The sequence below is a fragment of the Piliocolobus tephrosceles genome, chromosome 13 (assembly GCF_002776525.5).
Source record: "Piliocolobus tephrosceles isolate RC106 chromosome 13, ASM277652v3, whole genome shotgun sequence".
NCBI lineage: Eukaryota > Metazoa > Chordata > Mammalia > Primates > Cercopithecidae > Piliocolobus > Piliocolobus tephrosceles.
Genome location: NC_045446.1, coordinates 7,693,527 through 7,716,886, shown reverse-complemented (window position 1 = coordinate 7,716,886; position 23,360 = coordinate 7,693,527). Strand labels below are relative to the sequence as shown.

The 23,360-nt window shown below is 53.2% G+C and overlaps 2 protein-coding genes across 3 annotated transcripts in view; one reads left to right on the top strand and one right to left on the bottom strand.

The window, feature by feature from the left end:
- The window catches only part of LOC111533669 (pyruvate carboxylase, mitochondrial-like), a 1,148,173-nt gene that overhangs the window by 607,268 nt on the left and 517,545 nt on the right, over window positions 1-23,360 (bottom strand). The gene's annotated exons all lie outside the window — the stretch shown is intronic.
- NPAS4 (neuronal PAS domain protein 4) lies at window positions 13,498-19,185 on the top strand. Of its 2 annotated transcripts, XM_023186577.2 has the most exons (8): window positions 13,504-13,848; window positions 14,610-14,761; window positions 14,941-15,043; window positions 15,162-15,417; window positions 15,599-15,708; window positions 16,053-16,188; window positions 16,310-17,745; window positions 18,440-19,185. In XM_023186577.2, exons 1-8 carry the CDS (start codon window positions 13,674-13,676, stop codon window positions 18,466-18,468), a joined length of 2,397 nt encoding a protein of 798 aa, XP_023042345.2. In that variant the 5' UTR covers window positions 13,504-13,673; the 3' UTR covers window positions 18,469-19,185. The 2 variants fall into 2 exon arrangements, with proteins under 2 accessions (XP_023042346.2, XP_023042345.2); XM_023186578.2 differs by lacking the exon at window positions 15,599-15,708 and having other exon boundaries at window positions 13,498-13,848; window positions 18,440-19,184.

The window sequence follows — 23,360 nt, the reverse complement described above, 5'->3', positions numbered from 1 at the left end:
GAGGCGGAGTCTCGCTCTGTCGCCCGGACTGGAGTGCAGTGGCCGGATCTCAGCTCACTGCAAGCTCTGCCTCCCGGGCTTATGCCATTCTCCTGCCTCAGCCTCCGGAGTAGCTGGGACTACAGGCGCCCGCCACCTCGCCCGGCTAGTTTTTGTATTTTTAGTAGAGACGGTGTTTCACCATGTTAGCCAGGATGGTCTCGATCTCCTGACCTCGTGATCCGCCCGTCTCAGCCTCCCAAAGTGCTGGGATTACAGGCTTGAGCCACCGCGCCCGGCCAGATTTCTTGAATGAACAGTGCTTGTCACAGTGATTTCCACTTCCCCATTCTATGTGCTTTTGTTCTTTTTTGTACAAAGAGATCGTACTCTGATGTCATTTATGTAATTAAAAATAAAAGAATAAAAACCAAGAACATTTTCTATTTATAAAATCGGAAGAAATAACATTTTTACATTTCTAATTAAAACTCTAAGTGCGCCAGGTGCAGTGGCTCACACCTGTAATCCCACCACTCTTGAGAGTACAAGGTGGGTGGATCACTTGAGGTCAAGAGTTCTAGACCAGCCTGGGCAACATGGCAAAACCCCATCTCTACTAAAAATACAAAAATTAACTGGGTGTGGTGGTGCGCGCCCGTAATCCCAGCTACTCAGGAGGCTGAAGTGAGAGGATTGCTTGAACCCGGGAGACAGAGTTTGGAGTGAGCTGAGATCGCACCACTGCACTCCAGTCTGGATGACAGAGTGTGACCCTGTCTCAAAAAAATGAGTAAAATAAAATGATAATAATATTTTGCATTACAGCGTTTCTGTGAGAATGGAGTAATACCAGGAAAGCACGTAGCACAGTGCCTCACACATGGAGCGCGTTCGCTGAACGTTAGTCACAAGTGTGATTGATCACAAGTTAATCACAAGTGTGGTAAGAATAAGTCCCCGGTTAATCAGGGTTCTGCTGTGAAAATTCCTGAGCTCCTTCATGCTCTTGCCCGCTTGCAGACGCCAGAGGGCGACATAGACAGCAGGACTCCAGCCGCCAAGCACGTCCGCCGCAGCCCCATAGTCGGCCACGCGGTGGCGCTAAGCCACACAATATCCGGTTTTCCGCAGGCTTTGGGGAGCAGAGGGCTGACCCGGGGAGAGCGGAGACCGGGTAAGGGGGGCCTTGGGAGCCAGGGAGCCCTGAACCAGAGGGTCGAGGACCCCTGGACCGAGTATTCCCCGGGCTCTCGGGATACAACAAGATCAGCTGGGAATCAATGGGTCCTGGGCTTTTGTGAATCTGAGTGGGGCATCCCTTCCTCTGGGCGCCGGGCTGCGCCCCCTTCCCCTGGGCAGCCGCGGGGCCGTGATGCCTGGCGGAGGGGGCTCGCATCTCGGCGCGCGCCTGTCCTCGCAGTGGCTCATTCATCGCCGCCGCGGCACGCCGTTGCCATGGGGACGTGATGCAGGCGTGGGGAGCGGGAGGGAGAGGGAGGCCCCGGGTGACGTCCGCGCTCTTCTCGCAGCTCGTCTCCCGCGGCCTCCCAATTCTTGCCTAATTTGGAAGAGAGCCGCAGCCCTTCTGCTGATGCGCGCGCGCTGGCGCCTTTTTAAGGCAACTGGCGGAGTGGCGGCTCCGCCAGAGCCTGGGAGCTGCCCCCGCCCCCGAGCCGCGAGCCCTTCGCCGGGCCCGGGCCAGGGGAGTCCCCGGCGCCGCACGCCCCCACCACCCCCATCTTAGCGCCCCCCACCCTCTATGGGGACATTTCAACCAGGGAAAAGGGAGGTCCTGCCCTTGCCCCTCGCCCCCGCCCCCCTTCTCCAACAGGGGAGACTTCTGTCCAAACCTTGGAAAGAAACGAGATGCCAGGCCTAGCGCCTTCGGGGATCCTCTCTGGACAAGGCCACAGGGTGAAAACACCAGGTGAGGACTTCACTACCCTTGGGGCCACAATGGGACCCTGGAGACCTTTGCCTCCCTCCAGGTTCCCCGGCCCCTTAACCTTTTTCTCCCTGTGCTCAGCCTGGAGCAGAGTTAGGATCCCGGGAAAGCCCCTTACCAATTGCTCCAACCTCCTCCTTAAACTGGAAGGTAAACTGAGGCCCAGAGAAAAGTAGTGATTGACTAGGGCCACATGGCACGTTCCTGGAGAGAGAGCATGGGCTAGAGCCCACGGCCGCTGACCTCCTGGCCAGAGGTCAGGCCATTCCTTATGGTTGAGCTTAGCCAGCCCCGTGTGCCAGTCCCCAGCCCCTGCCCTGCACCAAGCAGAGGGGCTGGACACCTCTGTCATGACACAAACTACCTCTCCTTCCCCAGCACAGTCTGGACCTGGGCGGGGTTTTTAGAAAAGCTTCTGGACACCACGGACTCCACGATCGACCAACCAGGTTGCTGCTGCTTGCAAATGTCACCTGCATTGAAGGATTCCTGCAGCCACCAGCTCTGGAACTTTCTGGAACCAAACCTTTCCCCAGACTGCCTACAAGGACCAGTTTGCTTCTGGATGTAGGTGTGGCCTGCAGGGGTCTGGCAGGGCTCCCCAGAGTCAAGTGGACCCAGCCCTTTGGAACCCCTGCCTGGTCCTGTGACTTCTGCCCTCTCCCTACAGCACTTCCTGGAGGCGTTTGATGGGGACCTGGGACGACAGCTGGGAAGTGCCTGACATATTCTCAAGGAGCTGCAGATTCCAGACATCTCTGGGCCCGTCTCTGGACTGGGATGGGGGACCCAGAGGTGGAGAAGAACACACAAGCAGCACTTGAGGGCTCCAAGGGTGGCGAGGAGAGAAGTTTCTGCTCTGGTACAGCGAGCCCTGGGACCCCGAATGGTGCTTCAGTGGAGCGTCCGCCCCCAGCGCCAAGCCCTCAGTGCAGAGGAGACTCCGGCGGCTCTCAGACAGACACAATTTGCCAAGGTCACACAGCAAGTCAGGGTGCCACTAAGACTAAGACCTAGAGCTCCGCCTCCTGGCCCAGGCTTCTCAGCACCTGGACCCCAGAGGCCAGCCTGTGGGAGGCCCGCATGGCCACTGCACCACAAACCAAGGACCTAGTCTGGGTTCACCTCCACCAAGTGCTGACCGTGAGTCACTGGGTCACTCCATTCTCTGCATTAGGCCTCAGTCATCCAAGACCATCTTTCAAGGGCCCTCACTCCAATTATGAGTCTGGGACTTTGTGAAATTGAGCATTTTGGCCAGGCTGTCGGGGCCCTCTGTGGCCACCTGTAAGACACTGCCAAGGGGACTTTCCTCCTCTCACCAGACTGAAGCTAAGAAGTGCTGGACGCAGCAGTTGCTTTAGCCACAGGCTGTGTAGACCACCTGAGGATGATCTGGGAGTCTGTTTTGTGCACCTTGGAACCCATCGGATCCCTCCAATGGTGAGTCCCCTGGTGTACCTAGCACCAAGCTGTGAGAATGACCCCCAATGGGTTGGGTGGAAGAAGCAAAACTACAGGCTCAGTCCCAGTACTTATTCCCCTGTGTCCACACAGGCCAGGTCTCCAGGGTCCCTGCCCATCCAGGGCTGAGGACGTGGTCCTCTGGGAGCCTTCAGGCCCACTCGGACCCTAGCATTGGGCAATGGGCTCATCCCCACCTGAAACTGGGACTTGGGGTTGCAGCATTCAACTTCCAAAGCCCAAGAGGCACTGGGACAGGTGGCCCAGCAGACTCAGAGATGCTCAAGTACCAGAGGTTGGGAGGGCCCTTTGAGGCTAAGGGGTCTGACCCACTGCTATTTTGCAGATACAAAAACTGAGGCCCAGTGAGCCGGGAGAGGTTTGCAGAACACCCCCAGCAGGCTAGTGGCAGAGCTGGGAACAGAATCTGCATCTTCTGCTGCTCCTGTTCAGAACTATTCCCCTGCACCAAACATAATCCACTGACATCTAGACTGAGCTCACCTCTTCTTCCTGGACCTTGGACTCCTTTTGCGGAAGACTCTCCCAACTAACAGCCTGTCAGGGCTGGCAATTCAGGGGTTTTCCCTTCAACCTGATGGTCATTTCCACCAAAGCTTCCTAGTGCTCCTCCCCTCCCACCAGTGCTCAGCCCTTCTTGGCTTCAGAAGCTGCTCCATCCTCAACCGTAAAGGTCACTGTCCCCTGCTCACCATGGTTCACCCAACTCCCTGTGGTTCCCGCATTCCCAGGCGTGGAGAGCACCATTCTCCCTGCTTGTGGGGGTCTCTTCTTTGTTGCCCCTACGCCCAGTCCCTGACCCTCTCTGACCACTGGAGCCTTAAACCCCATCAGTCTTTCCTGGGACCCCCTGGACTGTTCCCTGCAGACTCCCTCTCTGCTGGCCCAGGGCCTGTGGGAGTAATGATGGCAGGCATGTCACAGGGCTGCTGTGAGGTTTTCATGAATTAATACACTCATCAGGTACACAAGGTATGGGTAGGTGCCACATCTGTAAACTCCCATGTTACGAGCTGTGCCCTGTTAGTAACAAGGAGAGACTTGAAGCTGGAGCCTCTGGAGGCCGAGGCACCTGTGGGTGGAAGGGGAAGAAAGGAGGTGCCAGCCTGAAGGAGTTTTTAGTAATCAGAGATAATGGGAGCCATAAGGGTCTTAAGCTGGGAAGAACATGGTCAGGTCGGCTTCCAGAAGAATGGCAAGGGGAGCTGGGCTACTGAGCACCAGAAGGGTGTGTTGGGCCTAGCCCAGGCCCTCCATCCCTGGCTTGGTGAGCAGTGAAGGGGGAGCTGCTGCCCGGGGAAGAAGCTTGCTGGGGCCTGAGCCAGAACCCTGAGGGGCACTTTAGGTATATCCCTTGACTTCTCCAGGCTACAGCCCCAGCCTGGCTTACTCCATCTTGTGCTCTCACACCTGGCCTGGACCAAAGCTGCTAGTGGGTACCCAGGCTATTTCTACACTTGCAGTGCCAGTACATGTGCTGCCTCCTGAACCAGCCCGTGCTGTCTCTGCATAGCCTTGTTCAAAATTATATTTTTCATAAAGTTAATGACCAACATTCTGCCATTGAGCATTTCTTGTGCTCCTTTTATGCATCAGGCATTTTCTGAGTGTTTTAACTACTTAACTCCTTCAATGCTCACATAAGTCCCTTGATAGAGGTGCCATCATTCTCCTCACTTCTGTATTTAACAAATCGGTAAACTGAGGCACAAAAGGTTAAGTCACTTAACTGACCAATGTCACAAAAACAATCTGTGGAGGAGGCAGGACTCAGCCCAGATTCTCCTCCCCCTGCCACCCCTCCTGCCCCAGGTACCTCCCTGCCCGCTGGCCTTTCCACGCAGACCATGTCTCTCCCACTGCCTCTTGATGGTCCTTCAAACATCTGCAAATACCACAGCACCCCCTCAAACCTCCTTTTCTCTGAGGAACATCTCTCCATTCCTTCCATCTTTTAAAACATTTCTTAAAAATGTTTATGAAGCACTTTACTCCACACTGGAATTAACAGTGGGCAAAACAGTCACGGTCCCTGCCATGGTGACCACAGTCTAGTGGAGAAGAGGCAATAAATTCCTCACCAAAATAAAGTATTAAATCGCCATTTCGCCAAGTGCCAACAGAGGCCTGGGGTGCCTGCGAACCTGTAGCTGAGGATTTGGCCTCATCAGGAAGGTCAGGGAAGGCTTTCCAGAGGAGATGATATTTGGGCTGAACTAACGGGAAAATAGGAAGAACTCGGCAGAGGAGAGAGGCAGCGGCACCCCAGGAGAGGAAATAGCATGTGCAAAGGAACTGTGGAGGCCAGGAGGGTGGCAGGCCAGGGACTGGAAGAAGGCTTATGTAGCTGGAAGAGGGGCAAGGGGGTGCATGAGGCCAGACAAGCTGGAAGGCTTACCAGAGTCCGGCCTGGGGGATGCCCTGGGCCCCGCCTCACAACCCTGGGTGCAGCTGGCCCTTCCTCATTGGCTGCTCTGCTCAAGGCTAGGTTTGGACCCATAGCATAAGTTCTAGAGCCAAACCTCCTGGCCCTGACAGAGGCTGCCCTCTCTCCACTTTTGCTGCCTGTCCCTGATAACACAACCTCAGCTACAGTGGTTTCTTTTGTGGCTACCTGGCACTGTGTCAAGTCTCATTTATGAGGCCACACTCCTCTGTCCACCCAGCCACCCACCCACCACAGCCTGGCCCAGTCAGCACTGACTTGCTACCAGCAGCTCAACACAAATGCACCTACTTGGGGAGGCCGGTACCGACTCCTCAGGCAGGGTCACCCCTCCTTTTGCTCTCCTCAAACTCCCAGCATGCCTCCTTGACAGCAGTATCCCACTGAAGTTGCTGGATGGACCCCTTGCTCTCTCACCAGCCTGCAGGTTCCATGAGGCCGAGACCAGCTGTTTGTGGGCATCATCACGTCACTGCAGAGGCTGGCACAAATTCCACCCTCAGCTGTTTGTTGCATGAATGACTTACACGCCTGAGCCCCTGCCCTATGTCAGGCCTTGTACTGGATGCTGGGAACATGAAGACCAGATGTAGATGCTGGTAGGGGAGACAGCCAAGTAAACACTCAGGGACAGCGCAGGGTGCAGAGTGTGGTGACGAGGAAGCACAGGGGCTGGGGGCACTGAGGGGGTCCCCGGACTTCACTGGAGGACCAGCAGGGCCAGAATTCGCCTGCTGGGAGTGGTGATGGAGACGACTGAACGTGAGGAAAATCCGCCTCCTCCAGCCTCCCCAGGGCACAAAGTGGTCGCTGCTCTGCATTTGAAAAGTGGCTTTAGTTGATTAGGTTTCTTTCCCCTCTTGAAATGTGGCTGCCGTGACTTGCTCCTCACTGCATTCCTTGCGTCCTCTTCTCTCAGCCCTGCCTTCAGGACATTGCCCACAAAAGTTTCATCTATTCCTACCTGGGCTCCACTCTCCCCCTCCCACCCCCTCCATGGTTCTATGTCCCTCACCTTCCTGGCTCTCCGCTCATTCACCCAGCTCTGGCCGTCTCAATGCGTGGGTGCCAGCCTGCACCCTCTTTACATGAGCTTTGTTGATTTCATAACCATAAATAGATAAAATGTTCTGAATGCTTTCATGTGCAAGTAGAATTGAGGGAGTGATAGCATAATGAAAAGGCCTCAGGAAAAGGAAAACAGCCTGCTAAGATGCAGCGGAAGACAACACGGCCACTGCACAAGCCAGCTCTGCGTGGGTTTCCTATTCTCACTGCACTGACCGCGGAGCCATGGACGCAGAATGGGGAGGTGCTTAGGAATCTGTTAGAAAATCTTTCCCTGGTTTCAAATCCACCAATTCAAAAGAACAACCTAGAAAAAAACAAAGTAGAAGTCAGGAAAATCTGGGTTCAATTGTGGATGTATCTCATTCTAGCTGTGTGATCCTGGGCAATTTAATCAACATCTCTGAGAAGACATAGAGAGATTCTTCCCCCGGGTCAGACTGGAGGCTTCGGGAGGCCCAAGATCCCACAATACCTTCCTTTTCCTCCCATACATAAATTTTGTCTTCCTTACAATGCCTTAATCACTAGCCCTGAGACCCCCTGCCCAAAATGCAGTCCTGCAGACTAGGGTTGGAATAGGGATGGAATAGGGTACCCTGTCTCCTCATTGCCTTTTCCAACAACTGTTGCAGGAAGTGGAGCGTCATCCTGCATGGGGAGGATACATCTCCACAGCCACAAAGGAGGCTGGAAACCAATAAAAAGCCTGGCCCATTGGGCTTCCCACCTCTCCTCCTTTAAGTTGTACAGGAGCACTACTTCTCTCTGGCATTTGGAACAGTAAAGGGAGCTGAAATGATAGCTTGGTATACCCTGGGTTAAGAGAGCTTTCTGGGTGAGAAAGAGAAGCAAGTGGAGATATTCGTGGTGTGAACTCATCCTCTGGTCTAAGGATGGCAAACTTTTTCTCTAAAGGGTCAGTTAGCAAAAAAGGGTCAAAAAGTTCTTTAGGCTTTTGAACCATGTGGTCTCTGTTGCAACTACTCAGCTCTTCTATTGTAATGTGAAAACAGCCATAGACAATGAGTAAATGAATGAATGTGACTATATTCCAATAAAACTTTATTGACAAAAAGAGGCAGCAGTCTGGATGTGGCTAGATTTGCAGTCCATAGTTTGTAAACCCTAGCCCTATCATGTGGTGCAAGAAAGAAAGCTTGGGTTGGGAGCAGGAACTAGGGGTGAGGCTCAGCATTGCCAGAGACTTGCTGTGTGACTTTGATTAAGTCATTATCCATCTTCGAGCCTTTGTTTCACCATCTATCAAATGAGCATCATAATATCAGTCAAGGCTGGGTGTCGTGGCTCACGTGTTATTCCAGCACTTTGGGAGGCCAAGGTGGGAGGATTGCTTGAGGTCAGGAGTTCAAGACCAGCCTCGGCAGAAAAAAATTTTTCAATTATCTGGGTGTAGTAGTTTATGCCTGTAGTCCCAGCTACTCGAGAGGCTGACACAGAGGATCATTTCAGCCCAGGAGTTTGAGGTGGCAGTGAGCTATGATCAGACCACTGCACTCTAGTCTAGATGACAGAGCAAGACTTTATATAAATAAAAATAATGATATCAGTCAGATTTGTTGTGAGAATGTGTCTAACAGGCCAGAGCAAATCTGGAGTCTTTTTGTCCCTCTGGTCCATAACGTTAAGTGGATTTGCACCCACTGCCCATGCCAACCTCACCTGGCCATGCCCTTGCCTCCTGAGGGTGGCAGCAGCCTGCCAGAAAGGAAGGTGTCTCTCTCCAGGGTCAGATTCTTCATCTGTCTTTCCAAGCTCGAGCCCCAAGTGACCCCATTTCTGTAGCAAGCCAAGCACAGGAAACAAGGAAACCCTTTCTTTCCACCATCCAGTCGTTTGGCAGGAAGCTACAGTTCACTTGAGAGAGTGATGTGGCTGCAGTGGCTGGTGGCCAGGCTTTGGAGAGGGCTTTGAGACTCAGGCTGGGAATAGAACTGTGAAAAATGGGCGTCAGTGCTCCTCTGGAACATTCACCTGTGGCCACAAGTTAAGTAGTTGCAGCTGTGGTCTCATTGGTGACTTGCAGCACCACCAATTGCATCAATGCATCTTTCTTGGACCATCTTGCCCACCTGTCTGGTCTGACCACTACTGCAAGCTTCCATCCTTTGGCATATTGTCATTTTCTCTGACGCCCCATTCAGTGATTCATTCATTCATATTCTTTCTGTCTCTCCCAACTTCCCTTCCCTTCCTCCCCCTTTCTCTTTCTCATAGACACATTTGTCCAGAGCAAGACAAGATCACACTTTGACAGCCCTCTGTCAAGATCCTTGCTCCGTATCTCCAGACTAGCAGCCAGGAGTCTCCATGCTGTTCTGAAGAAGCAGATTCCTCAGCTACCCTTCAACTCCTTCCCAGGAGGTAATCCTCCTCCAAATCTCTGGAAAAGATACACCTCCTCTTCTCTGATAAAGGCTGGGGGGTGATGCCCCTCCCCCAGGTTCCCAATAAAGCTGTGCAAGACAGGGGCAAGAGAACTCACGGCCCGTTTTTGCTACAAAAACCCTTTTTCGGAAAAAATAATAAAGAAAGGAATCAGCCAATCCCTCCTCGATGCCATCACCTCTTCTTGGTGATTTTTCGGGGAAGGAGTGGGTGGGTTGCTATGGCAACGGATGCGAGCTCTTCTCAGTAAAGAAGGGACCTTGATTTTTTTTCTCTCTCTCATTCTCTCAGTTGTGTGTGTGTGCGTGCATGTGTATGTGCGCCTGTGTGTGTGTGTGCATGCGCGCTACGCATGCCTGTGCCCACACCAGGATTTTTTTTTTTTTTTTTTTTTTTTTTTTTTTTAGAACTAAAGAAAGCCCTTCTCTTCTCTCAGCTCTCCAAATATGGAGTGATGGAAAACCACTTACTCCTGCAGGCCAGGGAGAATTCAGGATGATTCAAGAGAAAAGGGAGAGGTCATGTGGGGCTCCTTTCCTCCATGTTTTTACTAGAGATTGCATGCAACAAGAGAGCTTTGTAAATGGTTAGGGGGCCCTTGGAAAGAGGAGAATATGCTAGGTGGAAAGGGGTGAGCAAGATATAGATGGTGCAGGAGCCCAACAGGTGACATCAGAGAGGGCAACAGAAGCTATACTGAGTCTGGGGATGCATGCACATCCCACCACACCATCAGATGCTGAAAGACCCAGAGCAGACTCAGATATGGACACAAACACAGACACTGACAGAGAGGCATATGGAAAGTTGTAGACATAAATACACACAGGCACAAACATAGAACTGCACACAACATAAGAAGTTGGAGACAAAAAAAAAAAGACAGACATAGATGCAGACATAGGTAAACATAGATATACAGGGGTACAGACTCGCAGCTACAAAGATACACGCAAACAGATAGAGATATAGATGTGCAACCACGTTCAGACAGGTTTAGAGGCAAACACACAGGACACACAAACACAGTCTCAGTCAAATGAACACAGGCACGCGCGCGCGCGCGCGCGCACACACACACACACACACACACACACACACACACACACACACAGAGTCTGGTTCTTTTCCTTCAATTGCCCAAGCATCCTTGAGCGGTAATGCATAGCTGGGGATGCTGCACGCTTGCCCAGTAGGTTTGGCTGAGAGGCTCTGCTCTCCCATTCCTTCTACACACTCACCCCAAAGCCCCTCTCCCAATTCACTCCCTTGCCGACTTTCCCACAGCCAGCAGGCTCTGATGCCTCCCCCATCTCAGGCTTCTAATTCTTAGCTTGTTCTGCTGCTGCTGCCTGCCACTTGGGGGAGAGAGTGGGGTGACTCAGCCAGGCCAGGATGACTCACACTGCCAGTATTTTTAGCAGCGGCCAGGAGCTCTCTAGTGTGCCAGCCGCCCCCCTCCTCCTGCTTGCTATTTCGGAACCGTCACTGGTGATATAAATAGCTCCTCTCCCACGGCCTGAAGCTGCTGCCAAGCTATTTTTGGTTCTGCACGGTTAAAAATAGCTTCACGGAGGTGGGAGGCAAGGGGAGTGGGAGCTGGCCTAGGGAGAGGAGACATTGGGGCATACAGAGCTTCTCAACTTGAATCAGAGTGGGCGAACTAGGATGAGCCCTTCTCTACCCCCTCCCTTGTCCCTTTCTAGACCCTTCTTCCCTTCCAACGTGCTTCTTCCCATTCCATTCTTCTGGAAAAAGCCAGGGGCTCTTCCCTTGAGCCCAGTTCTCTTCCCTTGAGCCCAGTTCTCTTCCCTTGCTTACTTCACCCCTAGAGCCCAGAAATCTTGGCTCCCTGCAAAACCCCCATATTAATTCACAGAAAATAAGGGGACAGTCAAAGGAGAGGCTCACTCTGAGGCCTGTGGGTACCCAAAGCCCTACTTCAATGTCCCCGGCAAACCGTAGCCTGACTACCCCGGTGACTCTTTCAGCACCACGGACAGCGGTTGGCGCCCCATTCCTTCACTGCAGATTCGCTCAGATTGCTAGAGGCCATGGGACCCAGTCAGTAGACTCCTCTTATTGTGGAGAGGGACACTCAGAATGCCTCACAGGCAGCTTTATCATCAGTGGGTGAAGAACACAGGAACAACCCCCCTGGAATTTCATACGGAAGGGGATCCAAAGATCAAGGGTTGTTGAAATGGAAGCTTGAGAGAGGGGTGGGTAGGTACATTAGAGGTCAGATTGAGATGAAAGAAGCAACACAGACCCATGTCCAGGAGGAATCATCTCTCTGTCATCCAGATCAATAGGATTAGAGACTGTGGCAGACAGACACACGGACATCGTTCCCTCCACCTCAGTTGTGACACTGACCACAGGATGGCCCCAACCTCTGCCAAAATGCATAAGACACAAGAATAGGGTCTCCACACTTTGTATCCCTCTTCTAAGACATATTTCTCCTCAGCTGCCTCTCCTCCCACTCTACCTCTGTTGCTACCACCCCTTTCCATGAGGAGTGGGGAGTTCCCTGGCCCCAAGCTGTCCTTTTTGATGTCAAAGTTCATCTCCATGCTTCCTGTGTGACTGGGAATTCCCAGTCCCACTCCTCCAATTTTTAAGTGGCCTCATTTGCAGCCTCTTAAGCGATTCCATGTGCACACAGCTACTCCATCAAACGAGATTTCAGATAAGAACATTCCCTAGCCCACTTGCTTCTTGCATTATTGAATCCCGGGGTAAGAACGGCACCTCCTTGCCCCTGTAGAGAGCAATAATCTGTGGTGAAAAGAGAAAAAAGCGAGTGTGGGGAGTGGGGATAAAGCAAAGGTGACAGGATATGGAGAAGAAGGAAAGGGGAAGCTTCAGGGGTCAAGGCACTAAGCTGAGCCGACCACCAAACACGCTAATAGAAAAAAGAAACGAAGGTGGGGAGTGGAGAGTTGAAGGTGGAGAGGCAGAGCCAGCAGCCCTAGCGCCGCAAATGTGGAGGGAGTGGAGGGAACCTGGCGAAAATACAGGGTCCCTGGTAGGTGCAGGGGTCATAGAGGGTCCAGCGCTGTCCCTTCGCTTCTCGGCTGCTCCCCCATCTTGCTTGCCTAGGCAGGGCGGGGAGCCCTCCAGAGCGGTGCGGAGGCAGCGAGGCCCCGCCCGCCGCCGCCGCAGCCGCGGCAGCCGCCGGAGGATTCCTGTCCTAATATGGAGCTGGGATTCCCCCGGCCCCGCCCCCGCCCCCGGCCCGCGGGTAGACCGAGGCTGGCAGCAGGGCGGGGGGAAGCGCTCGCTTGGGGGCCAGCAACGGGGGGAAGGGATGCCTAACTACAGACTCAGGTCCTCGCCGTGTCCCGCGTCCCTGCCTCAGTTTCCCCTGTCAGTAAGGTTAATTAGCTGAGAGGGAAACCAACAATCACTGCAGACTACAGCGCTGGTGTTGGTTTCTATTCCTGGCTGTGGGAAAACAGGATCAACGCCAAATTCAGCTGGTCCCTTTCCCACCGGACTCCCTTTCCACCCATCCTAGGGACTTAGACCCCCATGAACACCCCCTGATTAGCCGCCAAGTCCCAATTTGGGAAGCGGGGGTGGGGATTTTTTCTTTGAAAATGGCCAAGGGAATCCCAGGTTAAGTAGTCCCCAGAGAGGAACCCCAGCTGTGACCTGTCCCCGGAGGCCAAGGAAAGTCCTCCTTCCCTGCATGTGAACGTGACCTTGTCTGTCAAGTAACGAGGGAGATTTGTAGACAGTCTTATTCCTCCCCATTCCCTCAACTCCTCAGAAAAATTAGTGTCAGTGCCGGGCCCTCTCTGCCCTCTGCAAACTCCTGCCGGGGGCTTCAGGCCGCCCTAACCCTGGCCCTGTCTCTTCCCTCAACTGTACGCGTTGGGACGCCAGGGTCCCCACACCCCATTCAAGCTTTCCTAACGCAGCGCCTGCCTCTCCGCTCAGCTCCCTCCAGGCTCGGCCCCCTCCGCAGCCTCCTGCTCCCCCCTCGCCCGCCCCCCTCCCGCTCTCATTCTACGTCATGAGATGACGTCGGAAGCCGGGCGGGAGGAGGAGCCCCCCTCCCCAGTCAGCGGCTCCCGCTGCAGCTTGCTTAGCCCAGCCTCCCGCTCTCCCGCCCCCCCGCTCTAAAACGAGCCCCCCACGCCTGGCAGGAGCTATATAAGGCGGCGTGAGGCAGGCAAGGGGGGCAGCGCAGCCGAGCGGAGCCCAGGAGAGCAGAGAGCGAGCCTGAGCGAGAGAAGGGGAAGCACGGAGGAGGAAGCCGCCGGTGCGTCGGGACGGGAGCGCAGGTGCTCGGGCGCCCGAGCTGGAGCTCCGCAGCCGCCGGTCATGTACCGCTCCACCAAGGGCGCCTCCAAGGCGCGCCGGGACCAGATCAACGCCGAGATCCGGAACCTCAAGGAGCTGCTGCCGCTGGCCGAAGCGGACAAGGTCCGGCTGTCCTACCTGCACATCATGAGCCTCGCCTGCATCTACACTCGCAAGGGTGTCTTCTTCGCTGGAGGTGAGCATGCTGGGGCTACCGCAGATCCGAGCTGCCAGGTGCCGGAGGCCCTGGAGCTGAGGGAACCCACTGGGGCTGCCGCATGTCTAGGGCAGCGTGCTGGCGAGCTGGGGAGATTTGGGACTCGGGAGATGCGGGACTATCTACTTTTCCTCCTGAGCTCCCTCCAGACCTCACCTTAGTTCTGAATGAGAGTTAGAGAGCCTGGTCGGTGTCTCTAACACCAGATTATGAGAGGAGTAGAGCCAGGACAGAGCTGCCTCGGTGCCCGCCAGTGCAGAGGCGCTCCGGGAGCTGGGGAGGGAAGCCCGGGAAGTTGCAGGGATGGAGCTGCCTGAGCCTAGGGGAACATAGCTACTGTCCGCGGTGCTGAAAGGGATCGCCTTCGGGGCACTGCCCATGGTGCTGACGGCTGCGTCTGCCCTGTGTGGCGCTGTCCACGGTGCTGAACCCACAGCCCTCTTCGGAGCTCTGTCCACGGTTCTGAAATCAGAGCCTCTTTGGAGCTCTGTCCGCGGTTCTGAAATTCAGAGGCGAGGAGTAGCCGACGCCGGTTTAGAAGTCCGGGGCTTGTGGGCTATGGAGGAGATACAGCAACAGGTTCCCAGGCCAAGAGGTGCGGGCAGCGGGTCAACAGGTGTTTGCAGAGGCAGGTCCACGAGAAATTCCTCTGGATTCTCTGAAACTCAGACCATGCCTTCTTCACTTCTGCTTTGGCTCCCAGTCTTACTCCTGACTCACCACGTCTTCTTGCCCTACAGGCACTCCTCTGGCGGGCCCCACAGGGCTTCTCTCAGCTCAAGAACTTGAGGACATCGTAGCGGCCCTACCCGGCTTTCTGCTTGTGTTCACAGCCGAGGGGAAATTGCTGTACCTGTCTGAGAGTGTGAGTGAGCATCTGGGCCACTCCATGGTGAGTGCTGAGGGTCCTTTCAGCTGAGGCTGGGCATGGAGGGGGTGCCATGAGCCTTCCACTCCTGAGGAACTGGGAATTACTGTGGAGGGAGAGGTTATACCCTACTAGATACTATAGATCAAAGATTGGCTTCTGCTGTTCTCACTAATGGTCATCTCTTCTTTTCCTTCCTCCAGGTGGACCTGGTTGCCCAGGGTGACAGCATCTACGACATCATTGACCCAGCTGACCACCTCACTGTGCGCCAGCAACTCACCCTGCCCTCTGCCCTGGACACTGGTAAGGACTCCCTTCTCCCTTCCTCAGTCCAATTTCCCACCTGCTGCCCTTCTCCCCACTATCCACTGTCTCTCTCAGCCACTCACCCTCTTACCTGTTTTTCTTTTCTCCTATCTAGATCGCCTCTTCCGCTGCCGCTTCAACACCTCCAAGTCCCTCAGGCGCCAGAGTGCAGGCAACAAACTGGTGCTTATTCGAGGCCGATTCCATGCTCACCCACCTGGGGCCTACTGGGCAGGAAACCCCGTGTTCACAGCTTTCTGTGCCCCATTGGAGCCAAGACCCCGCCCTGGCCCTGGCCCTGCCTCACTCTTCCTGGCCATGTTCCAGAGTCGTCATGCTAAAGACCTGGCCCTACTGGACATCTCTGAGAGGTAAGCCTGGAGTGTTCAGATTCCAAGAGGAAGGCAGGCCAGAGATGAAGGGACCCTAGATTCTGGAGTCAGGGGCAGGGAGGATGGGGTTTAAGGGGGCAGAGGATCTGGGAGGGAGTGAGATGCATGGGTATCAAGCAAGGAAAACAGAAAGCTCACCTCACCCTTTCCACCTTCCCAGTGTCCTAATCTACCTGGGCTTTGAGCGCAGTGAACTGCTTTGTAAATCATGGTATGGACTGCTGCACCCCGAGGACCTGGCCCACGCTTCTGCTCAACACTACCGCCTGTGTGAGTGTCCAGAGAGGCTGGGGACAAGACAGCAAGCTGGGAAAGGGCATGGGAGACCAGACAAAGATGAGCTGTAGTCAAGAGTGATGCTGGGGAGATAACAGAGGCGAACAGTTTCGAACGCTATAGGGTGAACATGAGGGTGAGGATTTAAGGCAATAATGGAATCAGAACTGGGGGACTTTGAGTGGTGAGGTCAAAGTAGAGAGCTGAGTGGTGCAGGTGAGGGTAGTCAGAAGAAAGGATGTCATGGCTATCTCAATTCAGTGGAGAGGTGACCAAGGGCAGGGAGTAGGTAGAGTTGCCTGGTGGGCATCCTAACTCTGCATCTTCTTTCTCCCCAGTGGCTGAGAGTGGAGATATTCAGGCAGAGATGGTGGTGAGGTTACAGGCCAAGACTGGAGGCTGGGCATGGATTTACTGCCTATTATACTCAGAAGGTCCAGAGGGCCCCATTACTGCCAATAACTACCCAATCAGGTAAGCCACAAGCCAGGGGCCTAGGGGGCAGCTGAGGTCGGCATGGAGGAGATACAAATCAGGGAACTGCTCTGGAAATGGACATCAGACCCTTACCAGCTGCCTCTTCTCTCCTCTCCAGTGACATGGAAGCCTGGAGCCTCCGCCAGCAGTTGAACTCTGAAGACACCCAGGCAGCTTATGTCCTGGGCACTCCAACCATGCTGCCCTCATTCTCTGAAAACATTCTTTCCCAGGAACAGTGCCCCAGCACTAACCCACTCTTCACCACAGCCCTGGGGGCTCCCAGAAGCACCAGCTTCCCCAGTGCTCCTGAACTGAGTGTTGTCTCTGCATCAGAAGAGCTTCCCCGACCCTCCAAAGAACTGGACTTCAGTTACCTGACATTCCCTTCTGGGCCTGAGCCTTCTCTCCAAGCAGAACTGAGCAAGGATCTTGTGTGCACTCCACCATACACGCCCCATCAGCCAGGAGGCTGTGCCTTCCTCTTCAGCCTCCATGAGCCCTTCCAGACCCACTTGCCCACCCCATCCAGCACTCTTCAAGAACAGCTGACTCCAAGCACAGCGACCTTCTCTGATCAGTTGACGCCCAGCAGTGCAACCTTCCCAGATCCACTAACTAGCCCACTGCAAGGCCAGTTGACTGAAACCTCAGTCAGAAGCTACGAAGACCAGTTGACTCCCTGCACCTCCACCTTCCCAGACCAGCTGCTTCCCAGCACAGCCACCTTCCCAGAGCCTCTGGGCAGCCCTGCCCATGAACAGCTGACTCCTCCCAGCACAGCATTCCAAGCACACCTGGACAGCCCCAGCCAAACCTTCCCAGAGCAACTGAGTCCCAATCCTACTAAGACTTACTTTGCCCAGGAGGGATGCAGTTTTCTCTATGAGAAGTTGCCCCCAAGTCCTAGCAGCCCTGGTAATGGGGACTGCACGCTCTTGGCCCTAGCCCAGCTCCGGGGCCCCCTCTCTGTGGATGTCCCCCTGGTGCCCGAAGGCCTGCTCACACCTGAGGCCTCTCCAGTCAAGCAGAGTTTCTTCCACTACTCTGAAAAGGAACAGAACGAGATAGACCGTCTCATCCAGCAGATTAGCCAATTGGCTCAGGGCATGGACAGACCCTTCTCAGCTGAGGCTGGCACTGGTGGACTAGAGCCACTTGGAGGACTGGAGCCCCTAGACTCCAACCTGTCCCTGTCAGGGGCAGGCCCCCCTGTGCTCAGCCTGGACCTGAAACCCTGGAAATGCCAGGAGCTGGACTTCCTGGCTGACCCTGATAACATGTTCCTGGAAGAGACGCCCGTGGAAGACATCTTCATGGATCTCTCTACCCCAGACCCCAGTGAGGAATGGGGCTCAGGGGATCCTGAGGCAGAGGGCCCAGGAGGGGCCCCATCGCCTTGCAACAACCTGTCCCCAGAAGACCACAGCTTCCTGGAGGACCTGGCCACATATGAAACCGCCTTTGAGACAGGTGTCTCAGCATTCCCCTATGATGGGTTTACTGATGAGTTGCATCAACTCCAGAGCCAAGTTCAAGACAGCTTCCATGAAGGTGAGTCAGCCAAAAGGTCCAAGAACTCAAGTCCCTGTCCTGCCAATGAAATGCTGGGTAGAATTAGGTAAATCAATTCCCCCTCTCTGTACCTTGATTGTATTAAGGGGATGACATCCACTGCTGCAGAGAGTAGCAGTGGGGATAAGAAAAAATGAAAGACTTAATATGAAAGTTTGAACAAGTAGACCTGGCAGGGGTTGAGGCTGGGGGATAGAGTGGTAGAGAATCCTTAAGGAAGGGCTTGTGCTTAACTCCATGAGAGTCCTAGGTCAGTCTTCACTACCCCACTTTACAGATGAAAATAATCAAGGTCCCAGAGTTAAAGAAACTTTCCTTAGGGCACACAACAAACTTATGGAAGAGGAACTAGAGCTCTATCATAGTATCCTAGCTCCCTGAAAGGGATACAGAGCAAGAGCTTATAGAAGTTGGTAAAAGAAAGATGAGGCTCATCCGCTGACTCCCTTGAGGTAGCTCCCTAGTTACAGCTCCATCCTTCCTAAACTACAGCCATGGTTTCACTCCATCCATCCAAGTTGCCCCCTAATCTGCTGAGCCTCTAGCCATCGTTTCATCATTGAGCCAACATCTTTGAAGCCCATACTAATACCAACACATTCTCAGCCCCAGGATCCTCTGTCCTTATTGGCCTAGCTGATTGTGTTCTCTCTCTCCCTCTGTCTCTCTGCAGATGGAAGTGGAGGGGAACCAACGTTTTGAATAAGTCTGTGACTTAACGTCGTCAAGTATGGCATATTGTCATCAAGACGTGGAGCCGCTCTCCACCCCCCCGGGACTGTTGGGGGGATTCTGGGGGCCAGAGGGGGATATATATGATTCCCCAGGCCCTGCAGGATTTGGGGGGGGGAGGTGGGAGGGCAAGGGAGGGGAGCTTCTTTTTAAAATCAAGAGACTTCGAGCGATCCCAGTTTCCATTTCAATCTGTATTCACTCGTAGTGAGTTTCCTTGAATGGGATTTCAAGCGGAGAATGGGGGAGTCTCACTTCCCCGCCGCCTTGCCCCATTGGCCTGGGCCAGTTCTCCACTCCTAGGGGCCAAGCCACCCCTAGGCCTTGGTGGGGGAAAGGCAAGGCCCACCCGGGCCAGCCCGTGCCCTGAGGGGCTCTTGACACCCACGTAGAATTCTCTACACACCAGTAACGGGATTTCAATTCCGATGGACTCTGCCGCCCTGGCGGCCCTTCCTGTGACTTTTGCGCCCCGCGCCTGGGGTGGGGGGTGCGAAGAGACGCTACGTTCCTTTCCGATGGAGGAAGGCAGACCTGCCGTCACACGTGTGCTTGCGCGAGTGCGTGTACCTGGTGCGGGACTCACCCAGCCGCCAGACTGCCTGGGCCTGCCCAGATGGCCACCTCGTGGTGCTGCGGTGACTTTGTAGCCAACTTTATAATAAAGTCCAGTTTGCCTTTTTGGTACCTCTGGTGTCATGCACTACTGTGTAAAAGGAAGGATGGAGGATAAGTTTGGGAGGCTTGGATGGGAGCCTGGGGGCCAGGAGGTAAAAGCTGGACCTGTTTGTGGCCCCAGCATTTCTTCGTCCACTTGGGAATTCATTCATTAATTTATTCATTCACTCATTCATTCATTCTTTCACTCAACATCCACATGTACATTGTATGGCCCATACTGTGCTAGAAGCTGGAAAGTTTAGGGCTAAAACAGATGTTATGTCTTGCCCTCAAGGTGCTTGGCCAAACCCTGTACTAGAGAATATCGGCATCTCCTCTCTGCACCAGGCTTGCAGTCCTCATGGTGTGGGAGGAAACAGAGGGCCTAGGGGTAGACAAGAGGATTCAACTTGATGTTGGTTCTGGACATGAGTTTGAAGCTTCTGCTCACAAGTTCTTTCTTCACCTGGTCCTTCAGGGAAGCAACTTCCTTGTGGGGCCCTGGATCAACCCATCGGAAATTGTAACCACGTCTGTTATCCTTGCACAGGGTTTTCAGCTGACACACACTTTTACGTCTCTTTTTGCTACAACAATGCCTCTGGGCAGGCATATTAGCCCATCTCACTGATGAAGAAACTGAGGACCACAGGTAAAAAGTTATTTGCTCCCACAGTTGGTGAGAGGCATGGGTGGGTGGGCAACATACCCAGAGCATCTGCATCCAGCCCTGGGCTGTTTTCTCTGCCGGAAGAGCCAGTGAACCACCACCCATCCCAAATCATCTCATCCCAGATTACTCAAGAAGGACAAACGTGGGCTGGAGCAGGGTCCTCTCTCCCAAGTGTGGGGTAAGAAACCCCCTCCTTTTGCTCCTCCAGGTCTGTAAAGTAGAGCTGAGCAGAATATAACTCAGTAGGTCAAGAGAAAAAAGTTTCCAAAAATGCGGTTTTCCTCCAAGCTTGAAGCCCAAACAGCCACAGGGTAGGGTGAGGGGCAAATGAAACAGACGGGCTGGGCACAGTGGCTCACACTTGTAATCCCAGCACTTTGGGAGGCCAAGGCAGGAGGATTGCTTGAACCCAGGAGTCTGAGATCAGCCTGGGAAACCTGGTGAAATCCCATCTTTACAAAAAATACAAATATTAGCTGGGTGTAGTACATACTTGTAGTCCCAGCTACATGAGAGCCGGAGGCTGGAGGATCTCTTGAGCCTGGGAGGCGGAGGTTGCAATGAGCCAAGACTGCATCACTGTACTCCAGCCTGGGCGACAGAGCGAACCCTGGATTCAAATCTCACCTCCACCAAATATTTGCCAAATGGGACTTGAGGTTCAGTTTCTCCACAAGTGAAGTGGAGCTGACAAACATGGTACTTATCTCCCAAAGATGCTGTTAGAACTTGATAGTGTCCATTTAGAGCGGAGAAGCACAGAATTGACTTAAGTTATTAAATTGAATTAGAAGGCAATGGTGACCTCAAATGCTTGAGAGCATGTTTCTTTCTCAGGGAAAGGAAGGAAACTCCAGGCCCCAATCTTTCCCGGGTGAAGTACTGAGGCTGGGTTCCAGGAACTGAGGGTGCAAACCTGAGAAAGACCCTAAGCCTCCTTTCATTCCAAATCCTCCAGTTCTGGGCCATGCCCTTTCTGAGAGTCCCATGAGAAGGAGGACACTTCTGGGGACCTGTCACTATTTTTCCACCTTGGACGGGTCCGTGGATGGAACAGGAGAGTGGAGTTTTGCCCTCTGCCTTCCTTGTGCATCTGTTCTCCAACTTGGACAAAACAACTGGACTGTCAACCCCAGGAGGACCCTGGCACAGAGCACAGGACTGGCACATAGCAAGCACACTCAAAATGTCTTCTTGAAAGGAATCTTTTTTTTCTTTCTTCTTTCTTTCTTTTTCTTTCTTCTTTCTTTCTTTCTTCTTTCTTTTTCTTTATCTCTCTCTTTCTTTCTCTCTCTTTCTCTCTTTCTTTCTCTCTCTCTCTTTCTCTTCTTCATTTTAGACAGGGTCTCATTATATTTATTGAAAGGAACTTCTTTCTTTCATTGATTCTTTCTTTCTTTCCTTCTTTCTTTTTCTTTCTTCTTTGTTCTTTCATTCTTTCTTTTGAGACAAGTTTCACTATATTGCCCAGGCTGGACTCAAACTCTTGGGTTCAAGTGATCCTCCTGCCTCATCCTCCCAAAGTGCTGGGATTACAGGTGCACAGTACCCCACCTGGCTGAGAGGACACTTCTGAAGATCAAAGGATTTCATTAGAGTCATCAGTTTCTACCATAAAAATGTGTTCCCAAGTTCCCCAGAGGGAATCTTAAGTGACCATGAGCTCAGGACACACACTGGAGTCCCATCTAAAAACCTCCCTGGGGTCATTAAAAAAAAAAAAAAAAAGGAAAGTCTGGTCAGGAAATTGTGGCAGCTCAAGCCTATAATCCCAGAATTTTGGGAGGACGAGGTAGGAGGATGGCTTGAGCCCACGAGATCAATACCAGCCAGGGCAACAAAGCAAGACCCAATCTCTACAAACAAAAATTAGCTGGGTATGGTGGCGTGAGCCTGTAATCCCAGCTACTCAGGAGGCTGAGGCAGGAGAATCACTTGAATTCGTTAGGCGGAGGTTGCAGTGAGTCGAGATTGTGCCATTGCACTCCAGCCTGGGTGACAGAGTGAGCCTCTGTCTCAAAAAACAAAACAAAACAAAACAGAAAAGCCGCCATCTTTTTTTTTTTTTTTTTCTAGATGGAGTCTTGCTCTGTCGCCCAGGCTGGAGTGCAGTGGCATGATCTTGGCTCACTGCAGCCTCTGCCTCCCGGGTCCCAGCAATTCTCCTGTCTCAGCCTCCTGGGTAGCTGGGATTTCAGGCGCATGCCACCACGCCCGGCTAATTTTTCTATTTTTAGTAGAGACGAGGTTTCACCATGTTGGCCAGGCTTATCTCAATCTCTTGACCCCGTGATCCACCCGCCTCAGCCTCCCAAAGTGCTGGGATTACAGGCATGAGCCACCGCGCCTGGCCGCCCCACAACATTAAAAAGTAAAAATTATGGAAGAAAAAAAGAAACGCCTCCTTGGTATTTGGGGGCAGTGATAGGAGATGGTAGAGTGTGTATGGACAAGAAGGCACCCTGACACTCAGAACTGCAGAGCCAGGCAGCGGGCCCGTGCGGAGAAAGTTGAGAGAGCCCATGGCGCCCCCTGCTGGACATAGAACTATCTGCTTCTGTTCCCTTCCCTGGCAGGGTCCCTGTAGCTCGGAGCATCAATACTGCATCTTAGAATAGATGGGTAAACTGAGGCCCAGAGAGAAGAAAGGAATTGCCCAATGGCACTTCCAAAGTGGCTGCCGAAGACAAATCTGACTCTCAAGCACCCTTGCCACCAACACCAGATTGCTGCCCTGGGAGCAAAAAGGTATGAGAAAGGGCTGAAGTTTTGGGGTCACAAAGACTGAGCTCAAATACTGACTCTGGCACCTCATTTTGCATGTGATAAACACTTATGACACCTACATGTTCCAGGGGCTTTGCTAGGTGCTGGGGAAAACTGAACAAGACAGACAAGGTCCCTGGACTCATAGACCTTACACTGAAGTTGTGGGGAGACATAACAAAAAGTAAAATAACTCTCTAAAAGGAGCATGCAGTGTGTGCAATGAAGGAAAGAACTTGTGTGCTGTGGCACAGAGGAACTGAGGAGGGGGTGCTAATTTAGAGTGTGGAGTCAGAAAACTCTTCTAAGGTGACATTGAGCTAAGACCTAAAAGATAAGAAAGAAGAACAGGCCAGGCACAGGGGCTCATGCCTACAATCCTAGCACTTTGGGAGGCTGAGGCAGGTGGATGGCTTGAGCCCAGGAGTTTGAAACCAGCCTGGGCAACAAGACGAATCCCTGTCTCTAAAAAAAAAAAAAAAAAAAAGCAAAAAGTTAGCTAGGTGTGGTGTGCACCTGTAGTCCCAGCTACCCAAAAGGCTGAAGTGGGAAGATCACCTGAGCCCAGAAGGACAAGGCTGCAGTGAGCCTTGATTGCACTTGCACCACTGCAGTCTAGCCTGGGTGACAAAAGTGAGACCTTGTCTCAAAAAAAAAAAAAAAAAAGGCCAAGTGTGGTGGCTCACGCCAGTAATCCCAGCACTTTGGGAGGCCAAGGCGGGTAGATCACAGTGTCAGGAGATTGAGACCATCCTGGCTAACA